At 39.7% G+C, this 26,174-nt stretch overlaps 2 protein-coding genes and 1 long non-coding RNA gene across 7 annotated transcripts; 1 reads left to right on the top strand and 2 right to left on the bottom strand.

The window, feature by feature from the left end:
- Positions 1 to 303: 303 nt before the first annotated feature.
- On the bottom strand, positions 304 to 5,400 carry LOC123970930. 3 transcript variants are annotated; one of them, XR_006825095.1, is made up of 7 exons: positions 5,264 to 5,400; positions 3,461 to 3,681; positions 2,869 to 2,993; positions 1,423 to 1,974; positions 916 to 1,008; positions 495 to 631; positions 304 to 388 (listed from the first exon to the last, which is right to left on the bottom strand). It is a non-coding gene; the product is annotated as an uncharacterized LOC123970930 (long non-coding RNA). The 3 variants fall into 3 exon arrangements; XR_006825094.1 differs by having other exon boundaries at positions 5,199 to 5,399; XR_006825096.1 differs by having other exon boundaries at positions 2,869 to 2,928; positions 5,199 to 5,398.
- On the top strand, positions 4,575 to 10,611 carry ubxn6 (UBX domain protein 6). Its single transcript, XM_046049342.1, has 11 exons — positions 4,575 to 4,762; positions 5,292 to 5,452; positions 5,630 to 5,694; positions 5,815 to 5,943; positions 6,095 to 6,192; positions 6,294 to 6,369; positions 6,475 to 6,559; positions 6,713 to 6,932; positions 7,739 to 7,869; positions 7,990 to 8,138; positions 8,727 to 10,611. Exons 1-11 carry the CDS (start codon positions 4,680 to 4,682, stop codon positions 8,850 to 8,852), a joined length of 1,323 nt encoding a protein of 440 aa, XP_045905298.1. The 5' UTR covers positions 4,575 to 4,679; the 3' UTR covers positions 8,853 to 10,611.
- Positions 10,612 to 10,766: 155 nt separating this feature from the next.
- chaf1a (chromatin assembly factor 1, subunit A (p150)) lies at positions 10,767 to 24,573 on the bottom strand. 3 transcript variants are annotated; one of them, XM_046049340.1, is made up of 17 exons: positions 24,134 to 24,573; positions 23,074 to 23,137; positions 22,647 to 22,694; positions 21,484 to 22,115; positions 21,058 to 21,120; positions 20,634 to 20,878; positions 20,399 to 20,480; positions 20,218 to 20,286; positions 19,780 to 19,997; positions 16,884 to 17,052; positions 16,569 to 16,649; positions 15,131 to 15,226; positions 14,784 to 15,033; positions 14,176 to 14,329; positions 13,584 to 13,905; positions 13,348 to 13,432; positions 10,767 to 12,239 (listed from the first exon to the last, which is right to left on the bottom strand). In XM_046049340.1, exons 3-17 carry the CDS (start codon positions 22,690 to 22,692, stop codon positions 12,127 to 12,129), a joined length of 2,625 nt encoding a protein of 874 aa, XP_045905296.1. In that variant the 5' UTR covers positions 22,693 to 22,694; positions 23,074 to 23,137; positions 24,134 to 24,573; the 3' UTR covers positions 10,767 to 12,126. The 3 variants fall into 3 exon arrangements, with proteins under 3 accessions (XP_045905296.1, XP_045905297.1, XP_045905295.1); XM_046049341.1 differs by lacking the exon at positions 24,134 to 24,573 and adding an exon at positions 23,423 to 23,439; XM_046049339.1 differs by lacking the exon at positions 23,074 to 23,137.
- Between the last annotated feature and the right edge of the window lie 1,601 nt (positions 24,574 to 26,174).

Below are 26,174 nucleotides of genomic sequence, written 5' to 3'. Positions count from 1 at the left end.
GCCCACTAGAGAATATCATGATCTCTGCTGTCGCTGTTACCACTGCAGCAAATAGCTTAGTCTTTTTATACAACAGTATGCAGCATTTGTGTATTAAATTATTATGTTGGTTTATATTTATGAGTACGCCCAATGGCTCTGAAAGGGTTGGGTTTTTTTTAAGGTTTAATTTTTCTCTACAATTAGATTTTTCAACATCTAAAATGCCCCCGCGACCCTGTACGCAGGATAAGCGGTTGACGATGGATGGAAGGAACATCTAACATGAAAGGAAAATGCCTTAAAACCAAACAGAGACAATTCTTCTTGTTTGACTTTTTTAATGAGGCACTTCTTTTACACAGTTTGATCGTGTCGATTTTAATAATTGAGAATCTTGGAGACAGCCCTGACGGAAAAGTAAAAACAGATTAAATTTCACATCAATTCTGACATAAAGATAAATAATATTTTTCTCATGTAACAGTACATTGTACACACTCATGTAAACATACATTTTTAATCTTTGGATTACTGTGTGTTGGTCGTCTAATGTTCTGATCCTGGTTTGTTTCTCATTTCTTTCCTCATCCTGGAGCTGCTGCTCATCTCGGTCACATCCTGTAGGGCTTGGAACCTCCCAAAGACAGGTCTGAATGAAAAAAACATGGATACACCTTTAGATAATTCTGAGATACATCACTGCATTTTCTCAGCTATATTTATTAAATATTTAGTCTGTAAACACACTGTACAGTATCCATAGGGCCAATACTGTATATTGTATAAGTTCCTTCTCTCATTTTGGGCTGCACATTATCTCTGGGTTCATTAGTTTCAGGTCTCATTAAGGGTTTTTCTTTATCTCTTTACTCATAGTGCGATTTGTCTTCATTGTTTTCATCTCGTTTTTTCTTTGTGGGCCTGTTCCCTCACCTATGTTTCACTTTTGGGTGTCTCTCGTCTCTTGTCTACTATCAGTGTCCTCTGGGTTCTTCTGTTCAGTCCTGGAGTCACTCAAAGTTCGAGCTGAAAAATTCAAAAGGAATACAACCGAACAACAGAATCCAATGCAAAAAGTCTCACCTGCTGTTTGAGATTTTTCCAGGTGACATACTATTTTATGTTTACGGACCAGAAATCAGAGTAAAATTTGGGGGAATATTTAATCATTCCTGTAGTGAGCTAATAAGCACACTCTATGTCATATCAGATCAAAGTAATTCAAATCAAATCCGACCAGATGTAATCACTTAAAATCAATTAAAAATCTGATCAGATCAGATCAAACAAATCACATAAAGTTAATTCAAATAAAATCCACACATCAAATCACATCAGATCAGACAAATTTAGACAAATTTCAGATCAAATGTAATCAATTAATTGTTAAAAGAGTGCTTCCCTGAGCGTCACCTGCAGGAGCTCCAGCAGCTCTCTTACCTCCAATGCTGCCACGCTGCCTGCCTCCCTCCCCCATGAGGGCCCGCAGGTTCCTCACTCACTTCAGTTCGGGGCCAGCTGTCAGATGAGGCTTGATGGCAGTCTGAGGACTCTCAGGGGGGCTCCATGTCCAAACCTCGCTGGGTTATTCAGGGGAGCTCGCTATTGGCAGCATTCTGAGGATGATCTTGTTCTGATCATTAAGCACCTTCAAAGTTCATCCTCTGGTCCTCTGCTAGGAGGAGAGCCTGGGGAGGAGCTGGGGGAGAATCTAGGAGGGCTACAGGATGAGTTAGAGGAAGAGCGAGAGGAGGAGACACATGAAGAGCAGGACCAGGAGCTGGAGGAAGAGGAGGAGCTGGAAGAGGAGCTAAAAGAGAAGCTTGGAGACGTGCTACTGGCTGAGTCAGGGGAAAACCTGTTGGAGAAGGAGGTAGGGGAGGAGCTGCCGGAGAGGGCTGGTGCTGGGATCTTTCACAGGATTAACCTCGGGCTGCCGGGCCGGTTGGGGTTTGCCTCGACGACGGTGCTCCAAGTGTAGCGCTGAGTTATCTGAAAACAGAAACAAACCCAACCTTTAAACATATCACACGAACACACCATCAGTTTTACTATAATGACTTTCTGGAAAAAGTGCCGAGATGTTTAAATTGAAACGATCATAACCACAGTCCAAAAACATTTAACTTCCTTTAGGTTTATATATTTTGAAAAAGTTATGTTACTTACTAGATAAAACCATAGAGTCTGAACGTGTTATCACGGTTTACACGAATACATCTAACACTGATACAGATCATCACTTTTGACCTCAGTAGGAGCAAGGAAAACTTTAATCACTATTCTGTAATATAGATAACTGTTTTATTACATTTTATTCTTTAAACACTTTGCGTGAAAGAAAGCAAAGAAAAACATTTTATGTGCTGGATGGTCTGATTATTGACAACTTGCATTGATCATGTCAGTGTAACGGTACATTAGTAACAGTACCATAGTTATAAAAATACCTTAGACTGGACTTCAATTTGCAACATTTATTTTGATGCTATATATATTTTTAAACTACAGTGTCAAATAAAATAATGTTTGTACTGGTCTGTGCAAATATCAATGCTTATTAAAGATTAGGTTATTCTAAATTATTCTGATGAGGAAAATCATTTTGAAAAAGGGGGAAAATTCATATATTCAGATACAATGTTAATCTTTTTTTCCCCCATTGTTTAGACCTGGTGTACCTTACACATTCATTTGTCTTTACAAATGAATGTGTAAGGTACACAAATGTTGTCAAATGTCTGTCAGATCAGATGAGTTAAACCTGACGATGTTATTATAATAGAAAGTATAATAGAAATGCATCCGTGAATGTTGAGGGTTCTGAACATCTCAAAGGTAAAATACATTGAAAAACAACGTGTTATAACAAATAATGAATCTCACATCTGCCATGCTGAAACAGGTTTGGTCCTTGTTAGTGGGTCGTCAGTGGGTGGAGGTCGTCTTTTTCAAGAAATCGCAGAGTGAACCCGTTGAAAAGTGTGTTTGTGTTCAAATGATGATCACGTCTGAATGATGCACGTGGAGGCAAAATACAGCAACCACAGAATCCATACAACCTGATTTATGTTCATCTCATCACTGCTCTGCCCGTCCCACAATAAAAGTCTTTGTATTAACAGCTCCTTATGGTTGTGTCTATACATCAAGATGTTTACCTCTTGCCACTAAATTTCAGTTACCAACATTTAATGTCAATTGTATCTTATAATTTTGGCATCAGCTGAAGCAAGTTAAATTAGTTATGTGGTTTCCATACAAAATGGAAACATTTTCAAATGAATTTACTGAAATGAAATTTACTGAAAGGCCTATATGAATGTTGGACTTTCATACAGGCCTCCATGTATTACATGTATTTTCATTTTCAGAGAAATCTATTTACACTGTGTATATACTGTGATGGTCACTGTGAAACTTCCAAAAGATTAAATGTTAAACTTACTTATTATAAAAATACCAATCCTTTGCTTACCTGCAGTTCAACCTTGGACAGTGATTCAGAGCTGTGGTTAGACTGTTGATTTATGTTTAAATCTCATGGTTTGGACTTGGCTTGGATGATGTTCAGGGTATAATGACGAGCTTGGCGGCACCTGACGCTCAGATGGGCCACCTGTGCTTTTGGGTATGCAGCAGTTGAGGATGTATGTCAGAATATATGAAGGGTGATCGCAAGGTGGATATCTCATGTCACTGTTGGTGAGGAAAAAAAAACGTTGATTTTTAGAAATAAAGTGGCTGAGGGTCTGATAAAGGTAGGCAGCAGACCACTGTGAGGCATATGAGGAAGACATAATCTTTCAAAACCACTCAACCCACTTTGTATAAAATGAGTTAAGAAGTAATATAGATCGAACTGGATTGGGTTTAAGAAATTATATTCATTAATTAACTGATATGGTTACTTACTGAGAAAAAATGTAGTTTGTATGGGTTACAATATCATACTTGACATGTTTTTTTATTAAATAAATCTAATTTAACTGTCATGAACAGAGAGTTGAATAGAACTCATAGGTTGCCTGTTTTAAAAAAAACACACAAATTTGTGTTTAGAAAGAAAGAAAGAAAGAAAGAACCGAGATTGGTTGAAATACTACATAACATTTGTTGTTCACCTTCTGGATAGGAATGAGAACCTGTAGAGGCTATAGAGACCAGATTGTGTGAAGTTGTTTTATTTTTGCTTTTTTTGCAGAAACTTGAAAAATGATTGTATTGATAACCAGTGAGATGTTTTAAGAACTGTTCAGTCAGTCCAAATGGTCTACAATGAATAAGAGCCATGTGCACTTTGGACCTTGCTTCATCTCTCTCTCTGCAATGCTTATGCAAAGAGTGCACTGTATCCAACCAACTCAAAAAGGAGCCACTGGTATTTCTCCTGAATAAATGCAACCTTGTCAAATTTAGTTAGCCACTAAAGAAGTCCCTCAGACAACCCTGGAATAAGCAATGTTTTACTGAAGCAGTTTATTTAAATTCGACCTGTTCACAAATCTTCCTCAGCTAGAATTTTATATTTTTGATGGACTGAGCCACACGGGGGCGACACGACCATTTTTGAGGCGGAAGCAGTTTTCTGTCAGCTGTTTTGTTTTGGTCCTCCTCCTGTCCAAGCTTAGCTCACGTCAGGGGCTCCTCATCTGTTTGTGTTCTGCGGTCAGACTTTCCGGTGGCAGCTAAACGAAATGAAGAAGTTTTTCGATGACATTAAGAAAGACATCAAGTTTAAATCTGCGGGACCTGGAAAGAAACTAACTGAAGATGCCAGGCAAATACCAAACTTTTCTCAGCTGCTACAGAGCTGGCCACGCAGCTGGCTGTCTAACGTTTGCAACGTCGAGTTAGCAAATAGCTAGATGCTTTATTGATTATTGGGTCGCTATTAGTATGTCGTAAAACAATGCTTGTTAGTGATGATCACTGTGTGTTAGGTAGCGTTTGTTTTGCGCTGCTAGCAGTTGGATTATATAACGTTATCTCTCAGCACAGAGGAAGGCGGCCATCTAATCAAGGTAGCTAACGTTAATAGTTAATCCTTGAAGAAGCTTAAAGTTATTTAGCCAATGGTTTTAGTAGTTAAAGTGACTTTAACTAGTTGTTAAGCCACCTAACTTATCAGTAAAAATATACTAAGTTAGCTGTGTCGCTGACGTTTGACGTTAGCATATGAAATACCCTAGCTAGCTCAGCTGCACACTTCTTACGCGATAAAGCAGATTGTGGCTGTTTGGGGTCGGAGACAACGTGGAGCCACAACATGTCTCCTCACTTCGCTTTTTTTCTGTCCTTCATAAAAGCCGTAACAAGCCCGAGGTGGTGCAGAGCAGCTCCACTGCCAAGAAGAATCGCCACGCTCCCACCGAAGGAGCGCAGATGGCTGGAGCTGCAGCCCTGGCCCGGATTGAGCAGCATCAGCGGCCGAAGGTCCACACCTCTCAGGACGCCATCAGGAACCAGGGTGAGACAGACAGATGACTGGTTTTGGCTTAGAAACACATAACATCACAACACTAGTGCAATGTTTTCTGTTCTTTAGACTGCTGTAAGGGCTTGATTAAAGAGTCACAATTTAGTTTTTCATTGCTTATGAGCTGCTGACATGTGAAAGACACCAGTTTTCTGTGTTTGCTTGTAGTTAAAAGAGAACTGGAGGCAGAGGCGGCTGCACTGGCTGAAAAAGAAAAGGCAGCTGCAGCAGAGGTATGTATTACAGAGATTGTTTTTTTTAGGTTAAGACAAATTACAAACATTAAGATTATATTTGGCTCACAGTGGTCGGTATTTTGTCTGACAATATTGGGGAATGACAATTCTTTGCAGGGATCCAAAGTGCCAGTGAAAGATCCCGCCTGCCTCTCAGTGTCAGGTGTGTATTTCACCTGTCCGCTAACTGGAGCCACTTTAACTAAGAGTGAGAGGGAAGTACACATTAAAGAGGCCATTTTAATGGTACGTCTGAACATATTGTCACTTCTTGCTGTTTAAGCTCCAATTAGAATGTGTTTGCAATGCTTAGCAACAAAACAACTTCATCTGAATATGACAATATGTTATTTACTGAGTACTGGTGGTAAAACGTGTGCTCTGTTGTTACTGTCAGCGGTTTGAGGAGGATGCAGTTGAGGCGTCTGTTATGATGGTCCACACATTTAACAAAGACAGAGAGAAAGTGAAGGTTGCTGTGGACATCATGAGCAAGTAAGACACATGGCAGTGGCTGACGATCATGCTAATGACAGATGTAAAGTTATCTTCCAACTAAGGCTGACTTTGTGCTTTCCTGTTTATTTTGTCAATAGGTATGTTGACAATATATGTAAGAATCCCACAGAGGAGAAATACAGGAGGATTAAACTCAGCAACAAGGTGTTCCAGGTGTGTTTGCACCACAGGCCCGCAAACATTTATGATATTGAATGACAATTGTGTGGCATCTTTTTGCCTTTCTTTAGTATCATTCCCTCTTTTGATTTATTTCAGGAGAAAGTTCGTTGTGTGGAGGGCAGCAGAGAGTTCCTGCAGGCCTTGGGCTTCATTAGCGTTACGTTTCCTGTAGAAGGTCAAGGTAAATTAATCCTGATGCATGTTCATGAACAAGTTCCTTATCAACAGGGTGTTGGTGTCAGGGGATTTCCCATGATCTATCACGGATCTCTCATTAACATTCATCAGTTGTTAAAACATATTTTGATTTGTGCTTGCCTTTCCTGGACATCAGAGGAGGAAGAGGAGTTCCTGGTGTTACCGGAGCAAAGTCCCGATGACCTGGAGTTGATGAAGGAGCGGAGGGATCGTCTCCAGAGAGGAGAGCCAGTCCGAGCTCAGCTGGACAGGCAGCCTCAGGCGTTCAGACCTTCTCCCAACGCCCAACGCTTTGAGCTGCCGCCGGAGTTCTACAACCTGACAGCGGAGGAGCTCAAGAAGGAGCAACAGCAGAGGTACAAAATGTCTAAATGTTGTACACAGAAAAAATAATACAATTTGTCTGATTGTGGTAGTGATGCCCGGGCGGGAGAGTAAAGCTCTATATCGGATTCTTAACATCTGCTTTTTTTTAAGTGTGATTATGCACTGCTAATTCATTGTTTCGATTACATCTTGCACAAGCAGCAACTCTTGCAAAACAACCACATGTCTTCAGTCACACTTTCACTATGTCCAGAACTTCTATTGAAAAATAGATATTATATTATTGCTGAATATTTGACTGATGTATATTGCATTCAAATCCAGAAAGGTTTTAAGCCTATAATACTCCAGATGTAATATTTCGATTTATTTTACACAATAGTCGCCCTATTCATTTCAAAGTGTTTCATTCTTCTGCCATGCGAGTCGCCATTTCTCATTTCTCCTCTTTATGTGCGTACGCATGGTTCAGAGTTTACTTACTGGACCGCACATTTTCCCGTCAAGTTTGTTTTTTAAAGATCACAACCTTTGCTTGGGAAGTGGCGTACGCACGTTTCCAGCCCTGTTTTGTACGTACGCACCGTTTATAAATGAGACCCCTGGCCCTTTGCTGCATGCCATCCCCCTCCTCTCCCTAACAAAGAGCAGATGCAATTGACCATGATTGTTAACAGCGTTCAACACACACATCAATAATGTACGATAATGGATCCCTTCAACCCTTTCCCTGTCTTATGTGCTCGCTGGATGCATCGGGCATCTTATGTTTGTCCATCTTCATTTTCATGAACCTGCAGTCAATAATTTACAATGTCTTATGTGTTTTTCCCAGGAGTGAGATGGTGGAGAAGAACGCCATGCTGCGCACTAAGGCCATGAGGGAGAAAGAGGAGCAGAGGGAGAGAAGGAAATACAACTACACCCTGCTCAGGATCAGACTGCCCGATGGAAACCTGCTACAAGGTAAGCCTCTTCTGTCAATACATCAGCACAGTGCAAAACGAGTCAACAAGGAAACAAAACAAAACTTTGTTGAAAGCCCTGATAGAAATGGAAGTCAATAAAGATGACGTGTGATTCCAGGAACTTTTTATGCGTGGGACCGGCTGCCTGTGCTGTTCGGGTTTGTACGGGAGTCCTTGGTGGATGGGTGGCAGCCCTTTGAGCTCATTGCACCTGGAAGTCAGAAACTACAAGAGTCTGAAGAAGTTGCTCTTGCAGAGTGTAACTTGGTGAGTGTAAACTTTTTCCTTTTTACACATTATTATTATTACATTACATTATTAAACTGGGTGACCATGAAAACACACACTGTAGTTTTTAAATGCACACTAGGGCACCAAATGAGTATTCATCCACTGCTGAAAATAGTCCCCAACAAAGGCACAGTTTGTGCTTGTCTGAACAATATTATATAAAAAAAACTACATTGCCCAGCTGTTTAGGAATCCACAGTCCTATTTTTTTTTTTTTTCTTTTTAAATAAAAGTGAATGTTTTAGGTCAGTTTTTTTAAGATTCACACCTTTAGTAGGAACAAAAAAGGTTGGTTGAGGTGCTACAGACAGGTTAGGTAAGTTTTCTCTGAATAACTTCAGGCTCAAGTAACTTGTATTGAGAGACGGACCAACACGTCTTTTTATGGGGTAATAATACAGAATAACAGCATTTGTCATTATTTTACTATATTAATGACACAACAAACCAATATATTAAAAATTAAAGTTGTTGAGCTGCAGTCCCCATACAAACCAAGGTGTCATCCTTTATTTCTGCAGTTATAATTAAACTGTTAAAACAAACTGTGCCTGTATGTTTCAGGTCCCTGCAGCTCTGCTCACATTTGCCTGGGATGCAGCTGTGCAGGCAGATATTGCAGCTGCAGGTGGAAAGAGCCCCTCCCTCCTCAAACCAGAGCTGCTGGATACCATTCGGACCCTGAGCTGAGCGGACACTCTGAACTCCCCCTGCTACCTCCCCTCCTCTGTAGTGCTACCGGGTTGGAATTGCCCCTTTTACAGATGACTAGCGATAAGTTTATTTTATAATGTCAGTCAGTAGCAGTGACAGATAAGGGGCAACTTCACCCTAATGCGCTTGTTTTGCTGAGCACACCCTTCTCTCTAAACGTGGGGATAATGTCACACTACAGACGATCTCAGCAGCATATTGTGTTGAGGGAAGTGTTACTAACAAACATAAGGAAGGAAGCAAGAGACAAGTATTGTTTATTTATTGTTTTTGTTGCATCCTGAATGTACATGCTGTGCAGTGAACAGACTGTGGCATCAGTCCCCTGTGCTCTGCAACCAACAGTCAGGTATAAGTCACGTGGCATGTCGAGAGACCTCGTTTTAACTGTGTCAACACTTCCTCACCCTTTTTTGAAGTAAACGGTCCATTTACCAGATTAACAGTGTACACATTTGGCTGTACAGGCATGTAGAAGAAAATAGTGAAGCCGTGTAACTCCGATCAGATACTGTTGTATTGGATATCTCAGCACCTAGCTTCTATAATTTTAAAAGCGGCAGGGTGTCTGTGCACTGACTTGAAATGCAGTTAGCTTTTGTTTGGTTCAGTGTTTTGGTGGTTGTCCGGTCTGATTTGGTGTGATGAGTCTAGCCTGCCGTGTGTCCCGGCACTCCGTGGAGTTGTACAACAAACTTCTCTGGTTGCTTCGATAATTACATTTTTTTCACCCCTCTCTTTCTGGTTAATTTCACTGAAGATTGACACGTGCTGATGATGTGATGGAGATTCTAATACCAAAATATTTTCTTATTTTACCAGTTTTAAGCACATTTTGAGGATTATTTAAAACTTTTATAAAACACTTTCAGTAGAAAGTGGGCTCTAAATGTAAAATGGTAAAAAAAAAAACAACTCAAACATTGTTTTGTTCACACTACTCAAGTGATAAATAGTTTAATTGTAGAGGCTCACTGCAAATGCTTCATGTTGTTCTGGCATGCAGGCAGGCATGAATTCGTTTTAATAATGGTCGTTAAAATAAATTTTGAGTCTTGTATTTGTCTGTATCAATTACATTTCCTGGAGATAAAAAGGGTCTATTTCAGACATGGTGGGAGGATATGAAAAGGCAATTCATAGCACCTTCCAGCCCCCTAAATCCAGCTGGGAAACAAGACTGAAGCTTTAAATGTACCGACATTGTGTTAAATGTCTTAGGTCCGCCCTTTCCATTGAAAGTTAATACATTTATTTTGGTAGTGGTTTCAGCTGTACATGAACCTAAGCCAGGTAAATCTGTAAAAAGCTAATTATAGGATCCCCTGCTTGTGGTTGGTCAAGTTGACAACAACCTACCTACCTCTCACTGCTAAAAATTTCCAGGTGAGTTGTACACACGAGGAACAAAAATAGATATCTTAAAAGGTTGTTGTTTTTTTCAATATACATCATTGTCTCCACTTAATAGATGCACACCAAAAATAAAACATATTGTAACTGCTGGGTTGTCATTTGAGGTAAGGCCAAGTCAGCTGTAAGCAACATTTCTGCACTCCTCTGCTGTCTCATTCAGCCTGTCCACAAGTATTTACTGGGAGTATGTAAATGTTTTAGCAGCATTGTAACCTTATTAAAAGAATCCGTGAGCAGTTGTGATCTGTCCAGACCTTCTGAGTTGTGTTCTGTAATTTATAACCTGCCTGTAATAAAAATCGCTTGCGCTGCATCTTAACTTTTGTTTGAGGCAAGTCACTGTTTAAGCTGCTTTACAACTACTACACATGACATTGTGTGTGTGCGCGTGTACGTATGCATGCACGCACCATTACAATTTCCTAAACGCTCCTTCAGCTGAGAAATGTTTTGCATTCTTGTGTTGGGACATAGTTGTGTTAAATAATTCTTTATTGAAAACAAACCAGCAAATTAAACATTGAGAGTTCAGTGCACGTCTCACACTGTAAATGTGAACATGTAATACTTAAGTAGCAGACTTTTTTCCCCCTCCACCTCAAAACACAGATTACTGGCCCAGAGTTGTAATAAACAGTGCCTTTTAAAGATGGTCACTCCCGTCTGTTTAATGTTTTGTTGCATAACAGTGAATCAACAGCAGATATAATTCAGCTCGTTTACCTGTGATTACAAAAAGTGCCACTAATAAATAAAGTGGAAGATGGTTCTACAGTCTGATTGGACCAACTTTGAGATCTGAATGCTTAATGCCATGTTTGTTGTAACTACACATCAGCAGGAACACACATGAATTGTGATGGTGGCAGCTTCATGTGTGTGAAGCATTCGGTCAAGTAAACACACTACTGTTGTGATGTCACTGTTGAGCATCAACTCTTATATTCTTCTACAGCCAAGTCCCAACCAAAACAGCACAGTTCCTGATAGAAAAAACAACTAGTGACTGTCAGTGGTGACCAAGGCACCAAGATGAAGTGTCAAGGAATCAAAGTGATATAAAAGTGCAGTACTTTTATTCATGTTTACTGAATTGATCCTGTTCAAGTATTCTTGAAAAAAAATACAGAAAAAAAAAAATACAGAAAATACATATTTATAAAACAATGTGACACTGGACCTAACTGTATAGGTACAGATCTAGTAACTGATCCAGTGAGTTGTCAGACTTAGAAATTGCAGAATAAATGCACCCATTGAAATCAAAAGGGAAATTTACAGATGGACTTTAAGCCTCTCATTTCCAAACTCTTATTTCTGGTAAACTATATACATTTAGACTAGAGGAAATCCAATATCATCATCAATTCAACATTTCAAATAACGTTGTTCTTGATGTCTTGGATGCTTCTCGTGAAAATTGGGCATTTCTGTTCCGCTCTTCCTCCCTCTGTTCAACTCCATCTGATGTAGCTAAAGCAGTGCCAGTGAAACGTTCACCATCCACTTTAAAGAGGCCCATGCCAAACCTGCCTGACTGAAACTTCAATGTAAAACTCAGACATAGTTAATCAGCACTGGACAAACCTGTCCTCAATAACCAAGTCACTCTTTTATGCACAACTACATTTTATAGGCAAGATGACTCCTGACTCCTTGAAAAAAATTAGGCGAGAGGAAACTCCTAATACTGACGCCACTTGCTTGAGAGTTGCATGTACCAGAGTGTGAGGTGCTTCATCTTGTTTGAAGACTTGATTGTGTCTTGGACACGGGTAGAGTTCAGAACCAGGAATCGGGGTAGCTTGGTTAGATGAGAAGGTCTTTCCTGTCCTCAGGCAGTGGCAAGTGTAGGAGCAGCGCTGGCCACAGGGAGAGCAGCTGTTTCGGAGGGGCTGACTTCCATCAGACAATCTCCCTTGTTGGGTGAGTCCTCTCTGGTTGGACCTAGACATTAATATTTAATTAGGTGTCATTTACATTATGAACACACACAAAACAAACATATGCATCAATTTTAAAACCGGAGTCTATCAAGAGACTGCAGGTGTTTGTTAATGAAGAGGCAGGTGCATTAAAACACACAAGGACCCATTACAAAATTATCCATACATTGATAAAGAGCAGGGAGACGATTAGCTTAGCCAACGCTATAGCCAGAGACGCTCTGCACAGTATTACTGGTAGGATGGTTCAACTGTTTAACCTTAATTTCTAGGGCTGCACGATTTGGAGAAAAGTCATATTGCCATTATTGTGGACAATATTGCGATTCAAATTTAAACTTACAGGCACGTCCGCTTTATGAAAAGTAAAAAAAAAACAAAGGGCACCGATATGACAGCGAGCCAAACCCAAACTTTCCTCATCTTCTCACAGTTTTCTTCTGTCTGACCGCTTCAGCTGCAGACAGCTGCAGTCTCTCCGTCTCTGTCACAGAGCAACTGGAGCGCCGGCAGTTGTCAGTGCACCGGTGGCACATCAGACTATGTTTTGAACGATTAGGGGCGGGGCGGGAGGTTATGGGAGGTTGTGGCCTTAAAAGTTAGTAAGTTCCACACTGCCCATGAATCATTTTTAGGCCCATACGTTTGTAGAGCCACATGCGAGAGCCCGGTGTGGGTGGAGATGATGAGCAGACTGTAGCGCACACAGAGAAGACAGCGCCACACACCTTTTCTGTTTTATTAAATCGCACACTTTTTGCGGTTATGTAATCGCACATTGCGACTAGATTAATCGTGCAGCCCTACCAGATTCTTAACTGTGGACTAAACCAAACTACTTGTTTTCCTCTGCTTCCAGTATTTATACTAAGATACAAATTAAAGATGGCAACACTGATTAATCTGTAATAAGAAAGTATGTCTAAATGTTTTGTTTGTCTGGCTGTAGCTGTAAAAGCGGATTATGCTGTCCTATTCCATCACTAGCTGGTCTGTGACAATAACATCTGCAATAATTTTTTCATCATGATAATGTAATTTTTTTAATAGTCTGTAAGCAGTAAACATTAAAAGACATGACAGCTTTTTATTCCTCCTGCATAACTCACCACTCTGTATGGAGAGGATGACACAGTCTTCCTCGTCGTCTTCCTCAGTGTCAGCTTGAAAACCGTCTGCCTCCATTGCTTCCGTCTGGCAAATAGTTTTAAGTCCATTTTAGACAGAAACAGGCATACTTTCAAAATATACCAAAAAAGCACAACATAAGAGTACACAAAGAAGTAAAAAGTCGCAGTGAAGTCTGCATGGTACTTTGACAATATGTTTGAGTGTGTTTCACTACCTGCTCGGGGTCAGTACATTTCTTCATGAACTTGGTGATTGACATGCTACCGGTGCTCTTTCTTTTGTTGGAGGATGAAGACGTGGTGGTGGAGGTCTGGGGTGTAGTGGGAGAGTTTCCCTGAGAGCCTGTGGCTGCCTGGGGTTCTTCACGGGACTCTTCTCGAGCTCCTGTGGTGAGGTAGGTCCACTGGCAGGGCACAGGAAGAGACTCCTGACCAAAGCGGGACAGGACCTCCGCATGCACATACCAGCAGCAGCGTCTGTAGGTTGAGCGCTTCTCATAAACAGCATTGTTCTTAATGAGGCGCTTCACCTGTATTCTGATGAAAGAAAAGGGAAAATGTATCATTTTAATTGACGTAAAACAAAAAGACATGTATTTCTAAATAAGATGTACAATGGCTTTATTATTTTAATGGCCAAACATATGTTTAGATAATGGAGTCACTGAAACTAAATTCTACTTTGTAGATTTTGAAGAGATGTTTTAGGAGGTAAATTTTTTTAGTTTGGGCAAAGACAATTGTATTAATTAAATTATTTATTATATGATCATCTTTACACAGAATTGTCCAATATTGTGGTTTCACCTGGTGGGAATGTTTTCTACTGGGCTCTGAGGACTGGACAGTTCAGCAGGTGATGAGGAGGTGGTCTGCTGACGACAAAACTCCTGAAACTCGGTGATGATCACTTTGCTGCTGTTGAGATTGCCATGCAGCAGAGGCAGCAGCTGACCAAGTACTGTGGTAGAAAAGAGCATAACAGAAATTTTTAGAATGCATCATTAGCTCATAAACAAACATTTAAAAGTAGTTTAGTTAAGATATTTCCACAGAAATATATTTAAATTTCTCTGTAGAAAAGTTTGATAATTTATACAGGTATATTTTTTTTATTTAACCAAGTTGCAATTGCTTTTTATTTCCAACCCTAATTAAACTATGTTTACCAAGAGAAAAGAGGGCTATGCTTAATAATTATGTAATGTAACTGTATTTAAAGGTAGGTTGTGATTATTGATCCACCAAATAAAGAACAGACCTAGTACTTAGCCATCATACTCTAGCCACTCATAGTCCAACAGCACCTTAAAGGTGACAGTAAACTCAGTTTGTCTGGTCCCTAATGGATCTTCACCTAAAGAAAGGCTGTTTTTCCAACTTTAATGCAAGTGAATCAAGTCACACACACTTACATTGCGCGTCTCTCTCACACCTCTGCGACAGCTCCTCTGGGCTGGGGCTGGTGTCTGCCTTGGGTAAAGGCTCGACCAGACACACAGCATAAGGCTGGAAGAGCTGCAGAGCAGGTCCTTCTCCCTCCCAGACGCAGCCCCTCAGCACTGGCTCCAGCACCTTCATCTTCTTCTTGGTGGACATCAGCTCATCCCACTCTCTTGCTTTCAGTTTTTGACGTAGTTTCTGCTTCTCCAAGTCACCACCCTCCTGGGACAAACAAGAAAATCCAAACACCTATTTGTCCGATTAAGACGACAAATAAAAATGTGTTGTAAAAGAACCAAGATTGTAGCTCCCCTCATACCTCTTCTTCTAGAGCACCCTCATCATCTGAAAGGTAGCCGTGAGGAACAAAGAAGCCATCGTCATCATCATCTTCCCCTCCTTCCTCCTCATCTTCCTGAAAATTATCAACAGTTCAAAGTCTTTTTTAAAAAAGAAAATGAAATTATTATCATCTCATTGTTTACTACTTTCCTAGTTGTGAAATGTATGATGAATTTGATGAAGTGTTTTGTTGCTTGTTCAAGTTCAGTCTATTTCCTGACATGCTAGGCCTGTGATACATTTAAGGCACTAACAATAGTTAATGATATGCTTTGATTATTCAGATATTAATTTTATTTGACCTCTGTACTTGGTGTCATACAGACTCTGACAAAGGTCAGCTAAAAAGCCATGCATAGATTGCAACATAAAATTCATTACTGTTGTTGTCAAAGTAATTTTATTCTTTAAGACATCATTTCAGTGTAAAACACTAATAAATATTTTTATTCAAACCCTTTAAAAAAAGTTGTTGTTTTGCATGTTTGTTAATTCAATTTATTGGTAATTGTTGACTTGAGAAACAGATGCTAGGGCTGAACAATTAATCGTTTTCAAATCGAAATTGCGATTTTAAAGAACGCGATTAGCTAATCGTGAAGACGGCGATTAAAATGTAAGTCAATTAAACAGCACATCTGAACCATTTTAAACAGTCATGCAGTTTCAAATTCATTCCCTTGTCATTCTTGTGTGACAGATCTGCTCGCCAATCACAAGCGCCATGTACCTCCTGTTGTGGTCCTACTCACAAATCAGAGCGGGCACAGGACGTGTACATTTTACAACAACAAACGAAACTAGAGGAAAATGTGGGATAATGGCGTCAGCTTAACCGTCACAGGCAGTGGCTGTGTCGTGGTTTTGTCCAGTGTCACCTCACACTGAAGTATTTCAGCAGTGGAGCGTTTAGCCTACATGTTGTTAACATAGTTAATTTGTCATTTTCTGTGCTTCAACTACGATCACAGCTCTCTGTGAGCCCGTTCCGCTCTGTGCAGGCTAACATTACATATCCACATGGAGCATTTCAGAATAAGAGCATTTTGCATGCCTGATTTTGTTGAATTGTTCAGATTTTGCTTATTTGTCCTTGATTTTTGTGCTTCTACTATGGTTAAGTATGCCTCGTAGTTAAATTGTTTCTTTTTTTTGGTTTGTTTTAACTTTGTTTAGTCTGCACAGGGTGTTTTATTTTGAAAATCGAACGGATTCTCTATGCCGTTCTGACATCCTGCCCGATTCATCTGCTCTGTGCTGCTTGACGTGGCTTCCATCAAAAACAGACTGGCAGTGAATATTGAATTTTAGCAAAACTTAAATAAAATTTGCAAATCGAAACACAATCGCAATATCTGGCAGAAAAACTGCACTACACAGACTTTTCAAAATTTTCAGCCTACAGTGAAACTTACCCCTTCACTATGCGACAGGGACTCTCCTGGTTCCTCTTCCTCCCATTCTTCATCACTGTCCACCTCATAGTCCAACAACTCCTGTGGTTACAGAACAGATATTAGATAACAGATATTACGCATATACAATTCATGGATAAAGTCAAAATATTGAGTCAAAGCTAAAATTTTGAAATTTTTGAAATAAATCTAGGTTCTCAGTCGACACAGACGTTGTTTTTTTTAGACACATGCCAAAAGAGTCAATCTCATCTACCATTAAAAAGTGTGTAATGCTTTGTACTGTTGGGATTTCACTACACTGAACAGTCTTACCTTGTCTTGTCTGAGGGGGCAGCGAGGTGAGATGTGTGAGCTTTTCTTACTCCATGTGCCCCAGTACGCTGGACGGTAATTCTCATGAAATTGTAGCAGCTTCATGGGCCCATATCGTTTACGATCTGGCACACCATCTGGTTTGGGCCCTTCCACTGTTATACACTCGCTGAGAAACAGTACATATAGGGGGAAATGACTGGTTAACCATAAAGTGAATTTAAAAAAAAATACAGTTTTCCTAAATATATATATTTAGGCACACATGATACAATGTATATAAGTTACACAAACCACACAATCCAGATAAAATAACTTGATTATTAATTAATTTGCTCTGGCTGAGATTGCCATGGCCATGAAACATGGCGCACAGCTGAGACTATAACAGGAATCCCACAGCCATAAACTGGCCAGGTGGCCAAGCCAGGTGAGCTTTTTACAAATTGTTCATAAAATGCTACAGAGCAGTTAACCCAAATGTAACCAAATGGAAAGTTTGTTTGGTAAAATATTTTTAGGCAACAAATATAGACAATGACAATTCATAATTTTTTGTTGTTAACCTTCACAAAACTCCCAAAATAGAGGCAGTGACACCACATCCTGCATTAACTGCAAAATATGATGACAGTTATAACCACTTTTTATTAAAGGATTAACAATGATTGATAAAACAAAGACTGGTGTTATAGCTAATTAGCAATGAAGATTTAGCAACTTAAAACAGTTTCAAATGTTCAAAAACAACTGAGGAGCTACATTTAGCAGATTGGTTTTGGTTTATGAGGACATAGACCGTGTTGTGCACAGGTATCGTTATGAGGTTGATGTTCTAGTGCTGCCACGTGTTTTTAAATTAAATAAATAAATTTGCCTTACCTTATGCACAATTATTAAAAAAAGCTTTATGCTATAATTCAAATGTGCATAAGTGTAAACAAGATTATTATTAAAATCTCTACTTATAGTGAAGAACTGAAGCTATAGCCTCACACTGCCTTACACACAGCAGAACAATCTTAATCAGTTCCACACAGTTTCCCTTTATTCATTCAGCAGCACCGCCGCAATATCATTAATATCAATGTGCTCCTAATGATTTACATACATTTGCACGATTACACGGTTAGCTAGCTCCCCCCTCGTCATTAACATGACATCTACTTTACAGGCACCGTTATCAGAGTACCGTAACTTCTCTAAGGAATATGGCAATGTGTAATGTGTGTGCGTAGAGTATTTGGTTGAGAGAAAGAAAGTGAGCGGCAGTGTAGGTGAAAGTGATCAGAGCAGAGGACAAGATTAGCATTACGTCTGTCTGGCAGTAAATGTACAGTGTAGGTTACAGTGTGTTAGTTAATAAATGCTGCAGCTTCTAATGAAGAAGAAAAGTCTGTTGTTTTCAAACTGCTGGAAAAGTGAAGGCGGTTAGTGCTAACTAACAGCTCCCCTGTGCTTCAGACTACAGTCTGGATGCTGAGCAGGGAAGCCTAATTTTTTTCTCAGTTCCTCAGAGACTATTTGGACTAGTTCAATCAAATTGTTATATTAAACTTACATCTGTCTGCTATGACCCATCCCATTTAATGATTATTACATATGACATATCATTCACAATATTTATTTGAATAGATGTCAGATGCAACTGACCCCCAAACCTGGGGACAGTTGCAACACGATCAGGGGCAGCTGCAGCATGTTAAAGATACATTAAATTCCACTTATTAACTTTCAGGGCCCTAAGTGCACAGCTTGTTAAAGCGCATGGCGCAGTTGCATTTGGGGCATGTCCAACTCCAATATTGCGAGTGAAACAAATGGTCAGTGCGCCAGGCTCATGATTCAAAAGGGTTGTACTTAGTGCGTGAATTAGTCATGGATGTGTTTTGGGCGTAACATGCAATAAACCAATCAGTGTCATCTCCCATTCCATTTAAAAGCCAGGTACGCTTGTACTGTTGCACCTTGCTATTATAATGGCGGGTGAATGGCGCATTACAAAAACCATCAATTGACTGACTCATAGCAGAGGGGGGATATGGACAGAAGTGCGGACATGATATAAAAAAACGTCTCTGATCATGAAGCCTAGTGTTACTCTGTAGCTCTGTGGTTTATCAGTGCAGCAGACTGGAGTCTGTTAACAGACGTTGTCTCATCTATGAAACATCTGGATCCTCACTGCGCTGCATTATTATTAACTATGATGAACCAGTTGAGAGTCACACCTCTCTCTTCCAGTGGTTTCTTTATTTTGTGTTTAATTGCAGTACGAGTGTTTTCTTTAACGATTCACTTACATGATTACAGAGCGTGCTGTGAGTCATTTTAAATGTTTACATGTGCGTAATAAAGTCACAGCAAATATCATGGGGTATTTAAGCAGCAAAACAAACAACAACAAAAAAAACTGTAGTTATAAACATGGCAGGACAGGAAAGAGGAAAATCTCCAGAGGAAATTGAATTCATCTTAGTTACGCTGTTGTGCCTCATGTGTAAATGCGCACAGTGTCTCTCTTAAGAGCATCTTCCCATCGGAATAATGCGCCCTTACAATAACAAAAACACAACCTGAAATGCTGCGCCATTGACTTTAGACCTGGGTTTTTTTGGTCAATGGCGCAATCGTTTTTCTGCTGCCAAGATAGCAATGAGTCAACAATTTACCTGATCACACCTAATTTTAAGACCAACACTCCCATGGGAGGGACATGCATTTTTGCCCACTTCTGTTCATATCATATCGATGGTATTTTCAGCTCAAACGGTTTCTTGGTCACTACAATATCACCATATGAGTTTTTATCAGTAGACTTGACCCATTTTGATAATGTGACTAATGTGTGAATCAGATGCAAAACAACTATGATTATTACTATTGCAAGTCTCACCTGAGTGATTCAGTGTGTCTGGGTTTGGTGGGTCCTGACCAGCGGGGTTCTTGCCCAATCCAGTCTTTCAGTCCATTCAGGTTATCAGGGGGGTTCAACAAACACCGGTCCAGATCCTCCAGAACAGAGTCCTCACACTGAACCCGACACAGCGGAGCCAGGAACACGTTTTCTTTTATCTCAAATGGAGCAAACTTCCCACATGCGGCTGCAAGTGTCTGAAAAACGGACACGGCAAGTAGCAGTTATATTATCTGTACTCATTTTTCAGTTGACTATTAGTTAAAAGGGGGGATTACAGGGAATCAGTGCATGTGTCACAACTCAAACATTGTATCTCAAAACAGTTTCCAGAGGGAAAACTTGCATGAATAACCTAAAAACCTGAAGTGAAAGGAATGTTGCATTTTTCTGTTATAAATTGTGATATTTACTAACCTTTGGAGCCTGTTGGATCTTGGGCTTCTGTAGAAACCGTGTAATTTCGGCTTTCTCAGCTTTGAGGCGCTGTAAACAGATACACATTGATCAACAGACGTCAGTAAAATGGTCCATTATAAATCTGGAACAGACGTAGCACCTACCTAGCTCATATCAACACTAATTTGCATAAACTTACATCTTTCTCTTCTTTCAACCGTTTCTCTTCTTCCTTCATTCGCTTCTCCTCTTCTTTCTTCCTTTTTTCTTCAAGCTTTGCCCTGAACAAAAATTAAAGCAAAACATTCAGTACACTAAAATCAAAGTGCGTTATCACATTTTTAACCAACACCTATGGTCCTGAAAACATCTAAAATGTGTATGTATCTTTTTTTAATGGTAGATTTATAGTAACAGAGACCTGCGTTACTCACTCCAGCTTTGATTTCCGTTGCTCCTCTTTTGCTTTTAACCTCTCTGCCTTTTCCTTCTCCTCCTTCTCTTTCTTCTCTCGTTTCTCTCTCTCGTCTTTTTCTTTTTTTTCTCGTTTTTCCTTCTCTCGCTCTTCCTTTTGCTTGCGAGCCTCTTCTTTCTTTTTCTCCTTTGCGGCTTTAGCCTCTTCCTTTTGACGTTCTTTCTCCTGTCGCAGCCGAAGCCTCTTCTCTTGTTCTTGTAAACTCTATAATTGCAAAATTCCTGTCAGTTTTTCTCTTCTACTAAAATAACTGTTTAATAAATGACAAAGTGGATGTGAAATAAGGCACAAACAAATTAGATTGATTTTGAAACAATGTTTTTAAACCGACAACTAGGGAATTTGAAACACGTTTCAAACACCGCTTGCATGAAGAGTCCTACCTTCAATGAGCGTCTTTTGATCTTTTTCTCATCTGCTGGTATCTTGGGGGTTGTCTTTGGCTCCTATGAGGATAGGAAAAAAAACAAAAATTAAACTGCTAATCATTGTCTGACACAATCCAGCCTAGTCAATGTTTTATTTCCGCAAATTATAGACAAATGATTTCAATAATAGACATGTTACAAATTCTATTAATAGCAGAAAGCAAACACTAAACAAAGGCTCTAATCACTGAACCACTTACAGCTTATTGTTTGAAAAACTATTTCATCACACTTGCTGACCATGCTGTACTTTTTAATAAATAACAACATTACCAAACAAACTATTGGGAATACTGATTAATTAACATTGTGTGATATTGCATCAGGTAATACTGCACATCACTATGTGGGATAAAAATGTTGCGTCGGAGATGTACGTACTGTAGGTGTAGTAGTGGGTGTCAGATCATCAGACTTGGATTTCTCTGGTGAGCTTTCGGATGAGGAGCTGGCTGATGAAGCTGACAGCATGGACCTGTTTCCTAAACTGGAAACATTTCCTGACTCGTTCTCCTCCTCTGGCTCACTTTCAGAATCCTGAGTTGTGTCAAGCTGCGAGATAGATGCTGTCTGATTCCCATCTTTTTCCTCAACCTCGTCTACTTCATCTTCGCTGTCTATTGTGCAGTCTAAAACGTTTGTTTCAGAAGTTTGATCAGCGTTGCTGGATTTCCCAGAAGAGGCAGTTCTGTCCTTGCCCTGATGTTGGTGTTTTGTTGGGAGGCAGGTAGAGGCAGGAGCAGGTGAAACAAGGCACTTTACGGGAGACGAACTGTTGTCCACTGTAAGATCTATTACCATGTTCTCATCTGATGGTGCAGGGCACCTACGGCTCAGGAAGCCATCAAGGGGCCCGCGACCATTGACCAAGGGTGGTCCACTGTGCACAGGGAGTGCAGAGGTCTCATTCTCCCTGTCTGGGACTCCTGGTTCAGGGCAGGCATGTGCGCAGGGACGTTTAGACGGCTGGTTCTCTTTGGGTTCAGGGTTCAAGCGCTTGAATGGGAGACGAGCTGCAGGCAGAATTAAAACAGATGCAGTCACCATAATGGTTGTTGTGTTTTAACGGTCCACATAATGTAGAAAACGATGATGATAGGGCTATCGCAAAGTTGTTCATCAAAATGCTGTCTGAGAGCAACAAGGTTTTAAACAAGTTAAATAAATATTTATATATATTTGTTTTGTGCCGTATTTCTGAATGTATTAATTGATAGACTACATACAAAGTAATGTCAGAGACAACACAGACTTAAAGGGTTTAACAAATTCAGGGCTCTTTACTGTACTGGACAAATAACCATGACTGAATTTTAACTTGTGAAGCTCTTATCTGTATGAGTAAGGTTGATAGTCCCTCAAAATACGCATAAATGAGGAATGATGAGGTGCAGTAATAATTAACAGGCACTGTATATGGAAGGTATTGTAAGACATAGATATTATTAAAATATTCAATATGATAATTATACGGTCTTATTATCATAGATAATCTTTCAATAGTGTATAAATTCTTAAAAATAAAAAGTAAATGATGTACTTACCTTGGATAAGTTTCTTATTGGCATTGTTACTTGACTTACAATCCATGCCTGAAAAGAACAAAAACATATGCACATCAGAAAATAATACTGAATGCCACAACTTCACTTCAATAAATGAATTATTGAAACATTCAAATGGCACTGATATTAGTCCCAGAAAATAAATCAACACGTTTTGACCACTGTTAAACTGAAAACTGTTGTGATAACAAAAAGCTTTTATCAGATGAACACAATGCTGAGTTTAAATGACAATCACTGCAATTGAAGCTTTGCATATACAAATAATTTGAATCACTGAGTTTGGACTAACAGCCAAGGCGCGGATCACAAAATTAACGCATTACCACTCCACCCAGAAACTTTATTGATAAGACACCGCTTGAAGCAACTCAACGTTACTAACGCTACTTTAACAACCACATACCAGTGCAGCTGTCGAGTGTACGGTGGGTCCTCAAGTCTTGATCACCCTGTATTGGCGTGAAAGTCTATCGAATAGCAAAAACGCACAGAGAGTATTATTTTTGAAGGTGTTGCATAAAATGTCACACTATATTGAACCGTCGATGTAACGTTAATACAGTAACGTTATTACAATGAATGTAGCAGTTGTGTTTGGTTTGCTCTCCCGCCAACCGGTGTATCAGTGGATGCCGCAGGCCCGGTCGAGTCCGCAGGGCAGGCACTTTGTCCGGCTGTCAGGCAAAGGATGCATGCCCGACCACAATGCTGAAAAACTTATGAACTAGGGAGAGTTGTTCGGTGTAACTTACGTTACTACAGCTACAAGAGACGTGGCTGTGTTAAGAGCGAAGACAACGGAGTTAGCTCTGAAGTTTCACCTCTGAAAACAGCTTTCATGCGAGGTCAACTCAAAGATGCTAACATGACTAGCCTATCTGCTAACCTAACAAAACTAGCAACTCTGCTAGGCACCTCGGGTAGAGCTATGGCTTAGCAAAGCAACTAACTTATATCAGAGCAAGCCGACATGTTTGCCGCAGGTTACCAAGCTACACGCATTTTAATGGCACGGTTACAGTCTCGTGAATGGAAAAGTATGGTAACTTAGTTTAAGGCCTAACTTACTTCAACACAACGTTATTCTTCCTAGTCTGACGTTAAAGTTACCGAATAAAATTTAGGTAGCTAACACGATAACATTAGTAAAGCCGGGTAGCCGATTAGCTGTAACAGGGCTAACGTTAGCTTTAATCTTTGAAAAGTGTCCAGATTAAGTCAGTTATCGTCTGGCTCGTAAAAATGACAGTCGCTAACAGATGCCTTTAGGGAAAAGGAGGTTACTAGCGTTAACTAACTTAACGTTAACCAACAGAAAGATTTATGTTTAGTTTGTCATTGCATTGTTTTCGGACGTAAGTTAACGTTACAGACGAAACAAACTGCACTCCGTCCGTAGTATAATAGTAGACATTTTGACAAGTTAAACAGAACCCTATATTAGCTCACTATATTTGAATTACCTCTTCTGCGGGGAGTCGATGCTGCCAAGTGTCCGTCCACAGATGGGGTTTCCGCCGCCAACATCCCAAACACTAACCCGGTGCTCCTCTCCTTTGAGATAAACAACTTCAAAACTACGGTGCAGGCTGCGTAAACACCCGAGAATGCCCCCCGATAACGCACCTAATATTATGCTGCTATTTAAACAACATGTATTTCTAATTTATTTCTCATAAAACATAGCTCTTCCTCTTTCCGCATCTCCCACATACTCCCTCCGTTTACCCCACTGCCTGCCTCGCGCTCCTCTGTCGGAATTGGCGGGAGTGTGTCACTCGCATCAATACCGTCGCTGATTGGTCAAAGCCAGGTTACTGATCACCGGTCGGGGCGTTTGTTTTGTACAACTGCGTTGCACATCTACCTGGTGTTACGCGTGGTGGAACGCCTTTGAATGTTTGTAATAGCAGTAGAGTTTCTAATGCGTGATACTTCATCAGAAAGACAAAATAATGTGAGCTCATGCCATTCAGTGGTCTAAATCCGTGTTCTTCTTTTTTTAATGAACGTACTATCCACCCTCTTCGGGACACCACGTGCTATAAACCTAGATATGTCAGATGGATCTCACAGGGCACGCCTTCTGTCTGACGTTTTGGGCTTCGTGATTGGCCGCAGAGTTTGACTTTCAGAAGTCAGGGATGCCATGTTGTGAGATCGTAAACTGAAAGAAAGGAGTCAGAATAAAGTTCCATTAGTCTGGTTCTCTCTGGATCACTGTTTACTCGACAATAATTATTTAGGCATAGGACATGATATTCCAAATACTTGTATAGATTAAATTGTGTTAAGTGGTGCTTTATTGGTATTGGAAACAGACATATGCACGCCAAAGCAAGCGTGAAAACGTACAAACAGAAGAATTCTGCTATTAAAAACTGATAAATATATACTTGTATGTGTGCAATAAAATAGAAAAAATAATATAAATAATAATAATGATAACACATGTAGACTTGCAGTTACAAATACAAGTAACTGAGAACTATAGAAACACTGCAACATTTAAAAAAATTAGATTTTTTACATTTTGCAGCAGGTTGATGCCAAGGTTGATGCGTGCCCTGTCTCCTGAAGAGCTCATTTAGCTCTTTGAAATCTGAGATTACAGAGTTGAATTTGTTAAAGCGAGTGCTCCTTATTTAATTTAATATTTTACGCCATAGGAGGAAGTGCATCTCTGTGTCATTTTGGGTGCCATAATTTTTTTGTGTCTTCCTTTTTCTGTTGCCATATTGTGGTCATATTTTGCCAGTTCATAATCTCTTTTAGGGACAGATAACATTATCATCCACTTTGGCTTTTTTAGTTAAGTATTTCCAGTTTTCCAAATATTTGTTTCTTTACATGGCATTATAATTTAATATACTCTGAATGGTGTTTGGAAAACTGTATTGTTGTGAGAATGGTCTGCGCAAGGGGGCAGTTATGCTGACTTCATATCAAAGTTGGAGGTCAGAATTTTTCAGTTGAAAATTAACTTCCGACCGCCAAACATAAACAAAAAGCATGGCTGACCTTGACAAACTGATGTTTCTTGTGTACACACAGTTGAACTCTCAGCAGTGCTCTTGGTGTTAATTAGAAACATAGCAGTTTTAATGAAAACAAATGAAATATAAGTTACTGTGTTCGGTGGGTAATCTGCAAAAGTTAGTAAATGTTATATATTTCCCAATGTTTTCATATTTTGGGGGGCATTTTTCAGAGAAGATAACTTTCAGAGATTGTTTAACATAACCAGTGTTGGGAAGGTTACTTTGGAAATGTAATAGGTTACCAATTACAAGGTACCCTATTTAAAATGTAATAGTATTGTAACTATTTCAATTACTTTTTCAAAGCAATGTAACTTATAACATTTAATTACTTTTTGATTACTTTGCTAAATTTCGAATGAATGTTTTCAGCATTTTCAAAAGACAGCTTGAGAGGCAATTTCACTAGCAGATGGCTGGTGCTGCAAATTTAAACATAAGAACCAATCAAAAGCATCAGAAT

This window comes from Micropterus dolomieu, linkage group LG05, assembly GCF_021292245.1.
Source record: "Micropterus dolomieu isolate WLL.071019.BEF.003 ecotype Adirondacks linkage group LG05, ASM2129224v1, whole genome shotgun sequence".
Taxonomy (NCBI): domain Eukaryota; kingdom Metazoa; phylum Chordata; class Actinopteri; order Centrarchiformes; family Centrarchidae; genus Micropterus; species Micropterus dolomieu.
Note: the sequence above shows the minus strand (reverse complement) of the source record. Positions and strands in the feature narration are given on the sequence as shown.